Here is a 14,493-nt window from a genome sequence, read left to right on the forward strand (position 1 = left end):
GTGTGTGTGTCTGCTGGGTGAGTGATTTCAGCCTTTACAGCAGGGGTCTCAAACTCAAATGAGCTGGGGGCCACTGCTGCCATTGTCATCTGATTGGAGGGCCACGTCAGTGTTCAAGAATAATACAAAAAATAAGAATTGATATTTCTGAAAAATGCATTTTTTTTTATTTCAAATACATATAGCACAAAACTTCAAACAGAAAGTGCAAGTCTTTTTATCTCTTTATAGGCACCTGTGCTAACAACCTTAGCTTATAAATAATGATGATAATAATGATAAATGATAAAATAAACATTAATACAATATATATTATATACAATATATATGTGTGTTTCACACCAAATAAAAATATTTTCCTCTCATAGCTTTTTTAAACCTGGCAAACGTTTGGCGCCATTGTTAAAAAAAACAACACCATTGGATTTTTACATCAATGTAAATGTGAAAATCTTTGAGTATGAACAAAAGTTTATAAAGGGGGTAAATTTGCCCATCTAAATAGCATATTATGACGTCACTTGATGGTAACCACCTTGAATTATGCACCTTTCAGTAAATACTGGATGTTGAACATATGAGCAGGTTTACTTTCTTTTTTTGTCATTTCACCCACACAGGATCAAAAGAGTATATATACATAACAAATGAACAAGAAAACAGTAAAATGTAAGCCAACAATAGTTAAGTAGCCTGGTCATATCAATTCCTATCGTGAGTGACTTAGTAGTTCTTCAGAGCCCTATTTTTACTACCCCTGCTGTCTGTACCACGTCCATTACGGACACTATCATCACGATTACCACTGGCACCTCCAGCTATGTTGGGCAGAGGGTCGAAATAAACATGGTATGGTTAGTGGACACTGTCGTTTACACGCAAAGACGAATTACATTATTATTCTGACATCAGGTCGCGGGCCTGAACTGGGCCGGGCCCGAGTTTGAGACACCTGCTTTACAGTGTTCTCTGTACTCACATGTTGCTGTGTGTGTGTGTGTGTGTGTGTGTGTGCATTTCCCCAGGTTTAAAGGCACTGATGTTCGAGCCCAGCTCCCCTCCTGGGTGAGACCTCACGTCAAACTGTACGACAGTTTCGGATGCGTGGTGCGAGACGCAGCGCAGTTCTTCAGAGTCGCACAGAAGCTGGTGTGTGACACATGCTTGATGCGTGTGTGTGTGTGTGTGTGTTGTTGTTGTTGTGTGTGACGCATGCTTGATGCGCGCGCGTGTGTGTGTTGTTGTTGTTGTGTGTGACGCATGCTTGATGCGCGTGTGTGTGTGTGTGACGCATGCTTGATGCGTGTGTGTGTGTGTGTTGTTGTTGTTGTGTGTGACGCATGCTTGATGCGCGCGCGTGTGTGTGTGTGTGTTGTTGTGTGTGACGCATGCTTGATGCGCGCGCACGTGCGTGTGCGTGTGTGTGTGTGTATGTGTGTTGTTGTGTGTGACACATGCTTGATGCGTGTGTGTGTGTGTGTGTTGTTGTGTGTGACGCATGCTTGATGCGCGCGCGTGTGTGTGTGTGTGTGTTGTTGTGTGTGACACATGCTTGATGCGTGTGTGTGTGTTGTTGTTGTTGTGTGTGACGCATGCTTGATGCGCGCGCGTGTGTGTGTGTGTTGTTGTGTGTGACGCATGCTTGATGCGCGCGCGCGTGTGTGTGTGTGTGTGTGTGTTGTTGTGTGTGACGCATGCTTGATGCGCGCGCGTGTGTGTGTGTGTGTGAGTGTGTGTGTTGTTGTGTGTGACGCATGCTTGATGCGCGCGCGTGTGTGTGTGTGTGTTGTTGTGTGTGACGCATGCTTGATGCACGCGCGTGTGTGTGTGTGTGTGTGTGTGTTGTTGTGTGTGACGCATGCTTGATGCGTGTGTGTGTGGTGTTGTGTGTGACGCATGCTTGATGCGCGCGCGTGTGTGTGTGTGTGTTGTTGTGGGTGACGCATGCTTGATGCGTGTGTGTGTGTGTGTTGTTGTGGGTGACGCATGCTTGATGCGTGTGTGTGTGTGTGTTGTTGTGTGTGACGCATGCTTGATGCGCACGTGTGTGTGTGTGTTGTTGTGTGTGACGCATGCTTGATGCGCGCGCGTGTGTGTGTGTGTGTGTGTGTTGTTGTGGGTGACGCATGCTTGATGCGCGCGCGTGTGTGTGTGTGTGTGTGTGTGTTGTTGTGGGTGACGCATGCTTGATGCGTGTGTGTGTGTGTGTGTGTTGTTGTGTGTGACGCATGCTTGATGCGCGCGCGCGTGTGTGTGTGTGTGTTGTGTGTGACGCATGCTTGATGCGTGTGTGTGTGTGTGTGTGTGTGTGTGTGTTGTTGTGTGTGACGCATGCTTGATGCGCGGGCGTGTGTGTGTGTGTGTGTGTGTGTTGTTGTGTGTGACGCATGCTTGATGCGTGTGTGTGTGTGTGTGTGTGTGTGTGTGTTGTTGTGTGTGACGCATGCTTGATGCGCGCGCGTGTGTGTGTGTGTGTGTGTGTTGTTGTGTGTGACACATGCTTGATGCGCGCGCGTGTGTGTGTGTGTGTGTGTGTTGTTGTGGGTGACGCATGCTTGACGCGCGCGTATGTGTCTTTCTGTGTGTGATGCATGCTTGGCGCCTGTGTGTGTGTAATGGTTCGTTCATTGGGGGCGAATTGTAGTGTTTTGCATCAGTGAATGGCATTTGCGTGAAATAGCCTTCTATCTCCTAATGTGTCATGACATGCACACCTCGCCAGGAGCATGCGTGTGTGTGTGTGTAGTCTTTTTAATAGAACATGATGTGGTGTGGACTTTGTGTGTGTTTGTGTGTTTCCAAGTGTGTGAGTGTGTGTGTTGTGTCTAACCGTGTGTCATGTGTTGTGTGATTGGACAGAGGCCCCCCCCAGAGAAGAAGCCTGCCCCCCTCCCTGCCTCCTCCAGTCAGTGTGGGGGCGCCAGTAGCAGTGGTGGTGGGGGGGGCGGATCTGGCGCAGCCTGCTCCTCCCAGAAGGCCAAGATGTTGGACTCTCACGTCCCCAGCCTCAAACGCCGCAGGACAGGTGAACACACACACACACACACACACACACACACACACACAGCCTCAAACGCCGCAGGACAGGTGAGCGTGCACACACACACACACACACACACACACACACACACACACACACACACAGCCTCAAACGCCGCAGGACAGGTGAGTGCGCACACACACACACACACACACACACACACACACACACACACACACACACACACACACACACACAGCCTCAAACGCCGCAGGACAGGTGAGCGCACACACACACACACACACACACACACACACACACACAGCCTCAAACGCCGCAGGACAGGTGAGCGCGCACACACACACACACACACACACACACACACACACACAGCCTCAAACGTCGCAGGACAGGTGAGCGCGCACACACACACACACACACACACACACACACACACACACACACACACACACAGCCTCAAACGTCGCAGGACAGGTGAGCGCGCACACACACACACACACACACAAACACACACACACAAACACACATCCTCAAACGCCACAGGACAGGACTACTATGCTACACTATACTACACTACACTATACTACACTATGCTACACTACACTATACTATGCTACACTATACTACACTATACTATACTATGCTACACTATACTATGCTACACTATACTACACTATGCTACACTAAACTATGCTACACTATACTACACTATACTATACTATGCTACACTATACTATGCTACACTATACTACACTATGCTACACTATACTACACTATGCTACACTATACTACACTATACTATACTATGCTACACTATACTATGCTACACTATACTACACTATGCTACACTACACTATACTACACTATGCTACACTAAACTATGCTACACTATACTACACTATACTATACTATGCTACACTATACTATGCTACACTATACTACACTATGCTACACTATACTACACTATACTACACTATGCTACACTATACTATGCTACACTACACTATACTATGCTACACTATACTACACTATGCTACACTACACTACACTACACTACACTATACTATACTACACTACACTACACTATACTATGCTACAACATACTACACTAGTATATAGTTCTTGAATTTCCCCTGGAGGATCAATAAAGTATCTATCTATCTATCTATCTATCTATCTACTATACTATGCTACACTATACTATACTACACTACGCTACACTACAGTACACTACACTATACTACACTATACTACACTACACTACACTACACCACTACACTATACTATACTACACTACACTATACTACGCTATACTACACTATACTACACTACACTATACTGCGCTATACTACACTATACTATACTACTCTACACTACACTATACTACACTACACTACACTATACTATACTACGCTATACTACACTACGCTATACTACACTATACTATACTACGCTATACTACACTACGCTATACTACACTACGCTATACTACACTATACTATACTACACTACGCTATACTACACTACGCTATACTACACTACACTATACTACACTACACTATACTACACTACACTACACTACACTACACTACACTACGCTATACTACACTACGCTATACTACACTACGCTATACTACACTACACTACACTATACTATACTATACTACACTACGCTATACTACACTACACTATACTACACTACACTATACTATACTATACTACACTATCAGTGTAACTTACGGACTCAAGTGGCTTAGTGCTTTTAAAAAAACGGTTACTACGTATATCTGGCAAGATTTCATAAAATAAAGGCACAGCAACGAGAAATGTAATGATTTATTCATAGATAATTATTCATCCGCCAAAAAATAAAAAAATATATTTCCTCAATCAGAATAGTTGCCAAGCAATGTGGAGATGCAGCCAAAGAATATAGAAGTTCCTTCTGCCAGCTACTCTGTTTTGCACAGTGAGATAGAACCATGTGCGGTCTCATTCACTCTCACTCTCTCTCTCTCTCTCCCTCTCTCTTTCTCCCTCTATCTTTCTCCCTCTCTCTCTCTCTTTCTCTCTCTCTCCCTCTCACTCTCTCCCTCTCTCTCCCTCTCTCTCTCTCTCTCCCTCTCGCTTTCTCTCTCTTTCTCTCCCCCTCTCTCTCTCGCTCTCTCTCTCTTTCCAGAGGAGGCGGAGCTTGGTGTAGGCGTGGCCAGGCTGTGTGTTCAGTATGAGGCTGAGCTGCCAACCAATCAGAGACGAGCTCGGGGGCTGCTGGATGCCCTGGAACACAGTGACCACACTGGACACACACAGCAAGACGCAAACACTCAGGAGAGGGTAAACACACGCACACATACACACACACACACACACACACAGCAAGACTCAAACACTCAGGAGAGGGTACACACACGCACACACACACACACACACACACACACATACACACACACACACACACACACACACACACACACACACACACACAGCAAGACTCAAACACTCAGGAGAGGGTAAACACACACACACACACACACACACACACGCACACACGCACACACACACACACACACACACACACACACAGCAAGACTCAAACACTCAGGAGAGGGTAAACACACACACACACACACACACACACGCACGCACACACACACACACACACACACACACACACAGCAAGACGCAAACACTCAGGAGAGGGTAAACACACACACACACACACACACACACACACACACACACACACACACACAGCAAGACGCAAACACTCAGGAGAGGGTAAACACACACACACACACACACACACACACACACACACACACACACACACACACAGCAAGACTCAAACACTCAGGAGAGGGTAAACACACACACACACGCACACACACACACACACACACACACACACACACACACACACACACACACACACACACACACACACACACACACACACAGCAAGACTCAAACACTCAGGAGAGGGTAAACACACACACACACGCACACACACACACACACACACACAGCAAGACGCAAACACTCAGGAGAGGGTAAACACACGCACACACGCACACACATACACACACACACACACACACACATACACAGCAAGACTCAAACACTCAGGAGAGGGTAAACACACACTCACACACACACACACACACACACACACACACACACACACACAGCAAGACTCAAACACTCAGGAGAGGGTAAACACACACACACACACACACACACACACACACACACACACACACACACACACAGCAAGACGCAAACACTCAGGAGAGGGTAAACACACACACACACACACACACAGCAAGACTCAGGGCTAGTCCACACGTACGAAACCGATCTTTTTTTCCTCCGTCTTCCCTGAAACCGCATCAAGAATATTTGCGTCCAAACGGATCCATCTCAACACGACTCAACACGTTACTTCATACCCCAGGCCTATAGGTGGCACTGTTTCTTTACAAAAATTGACCAAAATTTGCGCTTTACAAACAGACAGAATAGGCTACGACCAAATGGCTAGTTCAAGGAAACCAGAATTGTTTGTGTGGACTGATGGTGAACTGTCAACAAGTCAACTGTAAAACTAATAAACTTTATTTTACGGTTTGTGAAGGGTGCAGTCCCGTCCTTTATTTGGCTAATGCAGGTAGGCCTACTAATACTTTCTTTGGTTGTAGGATAGTCCGTGATTCACATTAGTTTAGGCTATCACCGCAATTAGGCTACTAAACGCAAGGCTTACCCATGTTCTAGGCTATTCTGTCGCCACATTTATACTATTGCTATAAAACCTTCGTTAGTAACAGTCAATACTTTTGCCTGCATCAAATCGCGCATTCGCATTCAGTGTGCTACCATCGGCTTAACGTGAGTTCTAAGCGTCTTTGTATGCTTATATCTGATTTCACTCGACTGTGAATGCATGTATATATGTTGTAAGACATGTAAAATAAATGAATGGCACTACGCACAAATTAATTTAGCCTAAACTTACACCGCACTTTCCTAATAACTTAAGTTCTCTCGTGTCACTGACAGTAGCTAGAATGCATAAAAAAATACCGGGAAAAACAGTGTTCAGTCCACCAAGTCATAAGCTATCGGCGCTGCGCAGCACCAGCTGTGATATTTATCTTACGGAGTGTAATCGTAGGTAATGTCATGTATGAAAACTAGTATTGTTAGGCAATACTATAAGTGCAAGTCCAGGGCAGCTGAGGTGTGGCAATGACATCATCGATACGCAAGCAGGATGTGCGGTTTCGCTGTCTAAACGAATTCAAACGGGCTACGGTTTCAGATTTCTCCGCTCTGGGACCAGGTTTCAGAAAACTGCGGTTTCGAGCAGTGCGTTTACAGGATTCGTTTGGACGCTCGGCCAAGACGAAGCAAAACCTCTGCGTTTAACCTAAAAAGTGTCTCCGTGTGGACGGGCCCTCAAACACTCAGGAGAGGGTAAACACACACACACACACACACACAGCAAGACTCAAACACTCAGGAGAGGGTAAACACACACACAGCATGACTCAAACACTCAGGAGAGGGTAAACACACACACACACACACACACACACACACACACACACACACACACACACACACACACACAGCATGACTCAAACACTCAGGAGAGGGTAAACACACACACACACACACACACAGCAAGACTCAAACACTCAGGAGAGGGTAAACACACACACAGCATGACTCAAACACTCAGGAGAGGGTAAACACACACACACACACACACACACACACACACACACACACACACACACACACACAGCATGACTCAAACACTCAGGAGAGGGTAAACACACACATACACACGCACACAACAAGACGCAAACACTCAGGAGAGGGTAAACACACACACACACACACACACAGCAAGACGCAAACACTCAGGAGAGGGTAAACACACACACAAACACACACACACACACACACACACACACACAGCAAGACGCAAACACTCAGGAGAGGGTAAACACACACACACACACACACACACACACACACAGCAAGACTCAAACACTCAGGAGAGGGTAAACACACACACGCACACAACAAGACGCAAACACTCAGGAGAGGGTAAATACACACACACACACACACACACACACACACACACACACACACACAGCAAGACTCAAACACTCAGGAGAGGGTAAACACACACACGCACACAACAAGACTCAAACACTCAGGAGAGGGTAAATACACACACACACACACACACTAGGGGTGTAACGGTTCATGTATTCGTATTGAACCGAAACGGTACGGGCGTCACGGTTCGGTGCATGAATTTACACGGAGAATACACGGTATAAAAATAAATAAAACTCGTGTGCGGATTAATTAATGTCATGCGCAATTACTGTTAAGTAGCGAGAGTTACGGGAGTTCTTTAGCGACACCTAACGCTAATCTTTAGCCTCGCCTTAGCTCTGAAGCTCTGATTGGCGCCTATGTTTTTTTTTGTCAGGACGTCGGTCGAGTCCGTCAGTCATTAGCAGCACTAAGGTTAGACCCACAAGAGTTAGAGGATCCGCTGGTCTCTTTAAGATCGCAAGTTTGAGAACTTCAGTTACAGTAACGTTAGTACAGGCGAAAGAGTGGTGGATAAGATGAAACTGTGTGTCGGCGTTGATCAGCAGTTGTTGGGTATGTGAGTGGAAAAAATGCTACACATATTCGAAGCCATCACCCAGATGATGTAGGCTACCAATCACTGAAACGAGGGGAAAAAACTTACCCTGCGCTTCAGCAGCCTTTGGATACACATACAAATAGGGCCAAAACCTATGGCTTAAATAAAATGATTTCGTAATGACAGAAAGCTATTTAAATCGCGTGGTAATTACCTTTATGTTGAGGTAACTTGTAACTTCTCACATGAGGAGCTGGTAGTGTTAAGTGCATAGACAGCAAAATAAAGTGACAACGCTAACCAGGCTAATAAACAAACCATGCTACGGTGAGTTAACGTCAAAGGGCAAAGTCACGTGACTTCTAGTTGTAGTCTGTTTATAAAATAAAAGGAGCAATTTCGTTTTTTTTAAAAAGGCAAAATATTGTGATATTTTCACAGTTAGTAGGCTAGATTATTACTTTACACACAATACAAAAAAATATTGAGGCAAATTTTAGACCCTTCCATATAGCCTACAACTAAACACAGATGTTGAAGGTCTTGCTTAAGTGGATTTTTAAAAATAATTTTTCTATGTAATTTGCACTTTCAGAAATAAGAGATGCTGTAGGCCTATTTTCAGTTTTATAGCTGATTGTCTTATTTTGTTTACAAGTTACAGATGGAGTCTGGGTACTTATTGTACTGTTTAGACTACATCTTACACACTTCAGGCTGTTCAGATAGCTCAGGGAAGAGACTGTATGACACTAGGTGGTACAGCCTGAGACATGTACAAAAAAAAAAATGCTTTCTGCATTTTTGTTTTGCTTTTCCCTCCATTGTACCGAACTCGTACCGAACCGAGGTATATACCGAACCGTGACTTCTGTGTACCGTTACACCCCTAACACACACACACACACACACACACACACACACACAGCAAGACTCAAACACCCAGGACAGGGTAAACACACACACACACACACACACACACACACAACAAGACGCAAACACTCAGGAGAGGGTAAACACACACACACACACACACACACACACACAGAAAGACTCAAACACCCATGAGAGGGTAAACACACACACGTACACACACACACACAACAAGACGCAAACACTCAGGAGAGGGTAAACACGCACACAACAAGACGCAAACACTCAGGAGAAGGTAAACACACACACAAACACACACACACATAACAAGACTCAAACACTCAGGAGAAGGTGAGCAAATAATTGGGACCAGTTGTATTTGTTTATGCTTTCCAACACAGTGGATGTTCTTCAGCTATACTCAGAGGAAGCAGATATCTTATTCACACACACACACACACACTTCAGCTATACTCAGAGGAAGCAGATATCTTATTCACACACACACACACACTTCAGCTATACTCAGGAAGCAGATATCTTATTCACACACACACACACCAGAGTTTCCGCTAGAAAAAAATGGTGCCGGTCAAAGTGACCGGCAGAGGTTTCGTTTTCCGGACATTTTGATGATATGCCGGTCAAATATCCTATTATCCCTTCTTAATTAGTCAAACTGAGGAAAACTGGAGACAGGCTATGTATCTTAAAGAATTACATAATCTGTATAGAATGCATCATGTTCATTAGCCTAACTTAAACATGCCTAACAAGATCTAGCCAGTATCTTTTTATGGACAGCAAGAGTCCGCTTCGTTCGTTGTTTTAAAAAGGCTACGTTGTTTGTTGCTGCTACCCACGTTATCTCAGTGGTGACTGTTTAACTTGCACAGATGTGCACAAGAATGAGCGCTCACACCACTACCCCCTAATGCTATGCCTCTTTATTTGATAACAATAAATTATTAAGAAATGTTTTCCTATTCTGGGAAATGTTTGGTTTCTTTTTCTTTCGGCCGCGGTTCAATGATACCTTTTAATTGTGCCAGAAATTATCCGCGGACCAGTAATCGCCTCGTCGAGGAGGCCCTAACCCTGCAGATCACAGAGAACGCATAAACCTACTGTATGCTTTGGGTAAAGAACACTTTGCATGTCCAATGTACACGGAGACAGTGACAGTGTCTTGGAGCGGCCGCACCCCCCGCAACTCCACTTCCAATGTCACCGATTTCCGACACTTCTGCTGTTTATCTGGTGGTGGTGGAGTTGACAGGACATCTGAGGCTTCAGACGTTACCAATTTATCATCATCCATCGCGTCTGGCCTCTGAAAAAAACGTTTAAGGCTAGTCTGCCTGGGCCTGGCCATGTTTGAACCGCCTCTCATTTGTTCGTTGTTGGACGTTTTAAGCGTGCGCTTCCTATTTGAAATGCTGCATAGGTTATGCGTGTTGTTTAATAACTTTCAAACGGTAGAGCCTGTTCATTTAAAAAACATAGCCAGAGGACGTATAATATAGGTTTAGGCCTACATATTAAGGCTTATTCTCAAATTCAGATTGCGTTAGGGGACGGGATTATTAGCCAATTTCAATCGGACAATTTGACCGGAGAGATTTAATTTTGTCGGACATTTCATTTTTTTTCCGGCCAATGTCCGGTAATTACCGGACAACGGAAACCCTGACACACACACACACACACACAATTCAGCTTAGGGCTGGGCGATAAAACGATAGCGATATGTATCGCAATAGACATGTAATCGATATCAATAAAAAATACGTTGATAGAACATTCGATAATTAAAACACACACCTCCCGCCTTGCGTTGTCTAAATAGGCTAAATATCTTGCATTGTATGTGCAACTCTACCAGAGTAGGCGATAGAAGTAGGCCTACCTCAACTCAGACTCTCAATGAGTCCTTGCCCCGTGCTCTCTCTCTCTCCCTCTCAACAGGCGCATCCCTCCTCATGCACATGTAATCCAAACATTCACAATCATGCAAGACTACTGGCTAAATTGCTATTAAATCCGGTTAGCATCATTAGCACACTGCACGAATTTGTTCAAAACTGTTACATTCAAATTGACTACTAAGTTCTAATCATTTCAATGCTGATGCAAATGGAAAAGTATTTTCCAAGACTCAAACTGTCCAAAGGAGAAAAAGTATTAATTTGAAACTTTAAACACACGTGGGGAAACTGAACAGTCTAACCAGTAGACTATGATAAACTAGCAAATTAACCTACTTTGTTTACAATATTTCCAGGCTTCAACCAGTGCTGCTTTTCATTCAGACTTATGTGCACATTTATTTATTTGAGTGTTTTTCGTGATTGTGTTGCTATTTCTTTTCCTTGTTTGCTTTGATTGATAACTGAGGTGATTAAAATCAGAGGAAGGTTAAGTTTAAAATAAAAGTGTTTAAATTTAACTTTTTTTCCCTTCTGGTCCTTATCTGAAATAGATTTTATAAAAATCAATAATTATCGATATCGACCGATATGAAATACTTATATCGTGATACAGTTTTCAGCCATATCGCCCAGCCCTACTTCAGCTATACTCAGAGGAAGCAGATATCTTATTCATTGGATTCTAGCACATGGCAAAATGAAAGTGCCATCTTTTGGTTCCTTTCTGGATGAGCATGTCACAAATAATCTTGGTGTCTGTACAAGTTCTGTGATGTGTTCCTCAAAACATGAATACCAATCATGTTTTTTATCACCTCTGAAATATTTCCAAAATAAGGCTGCACGGCTGCCCCACACCAATGTGGCCTGTTGTTAAATTTTGAAGCAATATGAGAGATCGGTTTGAACGTGGCCTGTTGTTAAATTTTGAAGCAATACGAGAGATCGGTTTGAACGTGGCCTGTTGTTGAGTTTTGAAGCAATACAAGAGATCGGTTTGAACGTGGCCTGTTGTTGAGTTTTGAAGCAATATGAGAGATCGGTTTGAACGTGGCCTGTTGTTGAGTTTCGAAACAATGCGAGATATTGGTTTGAACGTGGCTTGTGTTGAGTTTCGAAACAATATGAGAGATCAGTTTGAACATGGCCTGTTGTTGAGTTTGGGACTGAAACTAAACGAGAGATCGGTTTGAATGTGGCCTTGTGTTTGTTTGAGACTGCACTGCAAAAAGTGATATCTTACGATATCTAAGTGTTATAATCTTATATTAAGAAAAAAAATCTAGTTAGTAGGCCTATTGTTTTTAGTTTAAAGATACTTACTTTGAGCTTTCATGTAAGATTATTTGACTTAAAATAAGTAAACATCTTCTTAATGACTTAAAATAAGTCAAAATCTTTTTTAATTTACTTGTTTTTTATGTCTTAATTTATCTGCCAATGGATTAAGAAAATTAACTTTAATTTTAGATGAGATTTAAGATTTAAGACAAATTGTCTTTCATCTTAAGATACATTTTTTTAATCCATTTGCAGATCAATTTACTTGATTTATGTCTTAATTTAAGATTTAGATGTATATCTTAATTTAAGTGTAAGTATCCTTACACCAAAAACAATACTAACTAGATTTTTGTCTGAATATAACATTACAACATCGTGTGAAACGATAAGAGATCTGTTTAATCAGCCCTAATGTGTTTCTGTGGTGTTTAATCAGCCCTTATGTGTTTCTGCAGTGTGAAACGATAAGAGATCTGTTTAATCAGCCCACCAGTCATTTGTACTGGAAAATGTAATCTCTAGCAAGCACATGAGCTGTTCTCCACTCTTCCATCTCTCACTTGCTCTCTAGTCCTGCAGCCACTGCACCTCAGCCCATTGCACAAGTTACATTACAATTCATTACATTTGTACGTAAGTTTAACGTAAGTTCCGTATTATTTTAGTTTCAACCTAAATTGGCACTACTTTGGAGTTTATGAACTACTAATATTTACCAGGATGCACCACACAAATAGTTTCTGTCAACAATATCGCAAAGACCACGGGTACAATTTCCGCAAAAATTTGTGGAAAGGTGGAGCAAATCCGACTCCAAGGGATTTTCAAAGTATTTCTATATAATATCCTGGCTATTTTTTATTTTTTTTTGCAACGATAGCGAGTGGAGGACTCTCTGTGTCCATTTAGTGAATTATGAATTTGTGCGTAGGCTATTGTCGATGTCATTCATTTCTTCATGTCTTACAACATAAATAAATGCATTAATAATCTAGTGAAGTCAGAAATGAGCCTGTCTATAGGCCCCTTGGAAATCATGTTGCATGTTAATTTAAATGCACACTCAATTGCGATTCGAAACAAAAAAGTATCAATGGTAGATAACAAAGGTAAATTGCATTGTAACATATTTGTAAATGTGGCGACGGCTAAACGTTTTTATGCACTTGTGGTTAAATTGAATCGTAGATAATAACCAAAGAAAGTAAAACAGATGATTTGCACCTCCGTTGCAATGTATGTTTTTCATTTATTCAAGCAGTGACAATTGGTTTAATGATCCCTTATTACTATTAGGCTATTATGACTGGCCTGCCCCCACTGCTTAAAACATCTAGACGAAACACTGGAACACGGTCATCTCATTTAAATGGTGGAAACGTCAAATGTAACAAGTATAAGTCAGAAGAGCGACATGCGACCGATTACACATTTAATTCACCTGAACAGTGTTTGAATCCTGTTTGTACTCACTGGAAATCTTGGACCTATAGCAGTTACTGAGCAAAGTACAGATTCCATTACTGTTGATCTGTTATCACAGATTTCATTAGCCATATTAGCCACCAACAACCGGCTAATGATGTTGTTATGCATGTACAAAATACAACATATGAACACCCATATTGCTGCTGTTGTACTTCATTGTATCTACAGCTGTTAATGTGATTATTCATATTTCAAGCCGTATTTCTCCGGCCCCTCAGTTGTGATACTTGAACTGG

The 14,493-nt window shown here is 42.9% G+C and overlaps 1 protein-coding gene across 1 annotated transcript in view; it reads left to right on the forward strand.

Annotated features, from left to right (window-relative positions):
• The window catches only part of rtel1 (regulator of telomere elongation helicase 1), a 117,825-nt gene that overhangs the window by 59,539 nt on the left and 43,793 nt on the right, over window positions 1-14,493 (forward strand). The window contains exons 24-26 of the mRNA XM_076277157.1: window positions 1,026-1,149; window positions 2,860-3,025; window positions 5,181-5,335. Of these exons, the coding sequence (XP_076133272.1) occupies window positions 1,026-1,149; window positions 2,860-3,025; window positions 5,181-5,335 (445 nt within the window). The remainder of the gene's footprint in view (window positions 1-1,025; window positions 1,150-2,859; window positions 3,026-5,180; window positions 5,336-14,493) is intronic.

Source organism: Alosa pseudoharengus, unplaced genomic scaffold (genome assembly GCF_046254945.1).
Source record: "Alosa pseudoharengus isolate Yale_2024_CS ecotype anadromous, Long Island Sound unplaced genomic scaffold, YU_APseudo_1.1 YU_APseudo_1.1_scf_9, whole genome shotgun sequence".
Classification (NCBI taxonomy): domain Eukaryota; kingdom Metazoa; phylum Chordata; class Actinopteri; order Clupeiformes; family Clupeidae; genus Alosa; species Alosa pseudoharengus.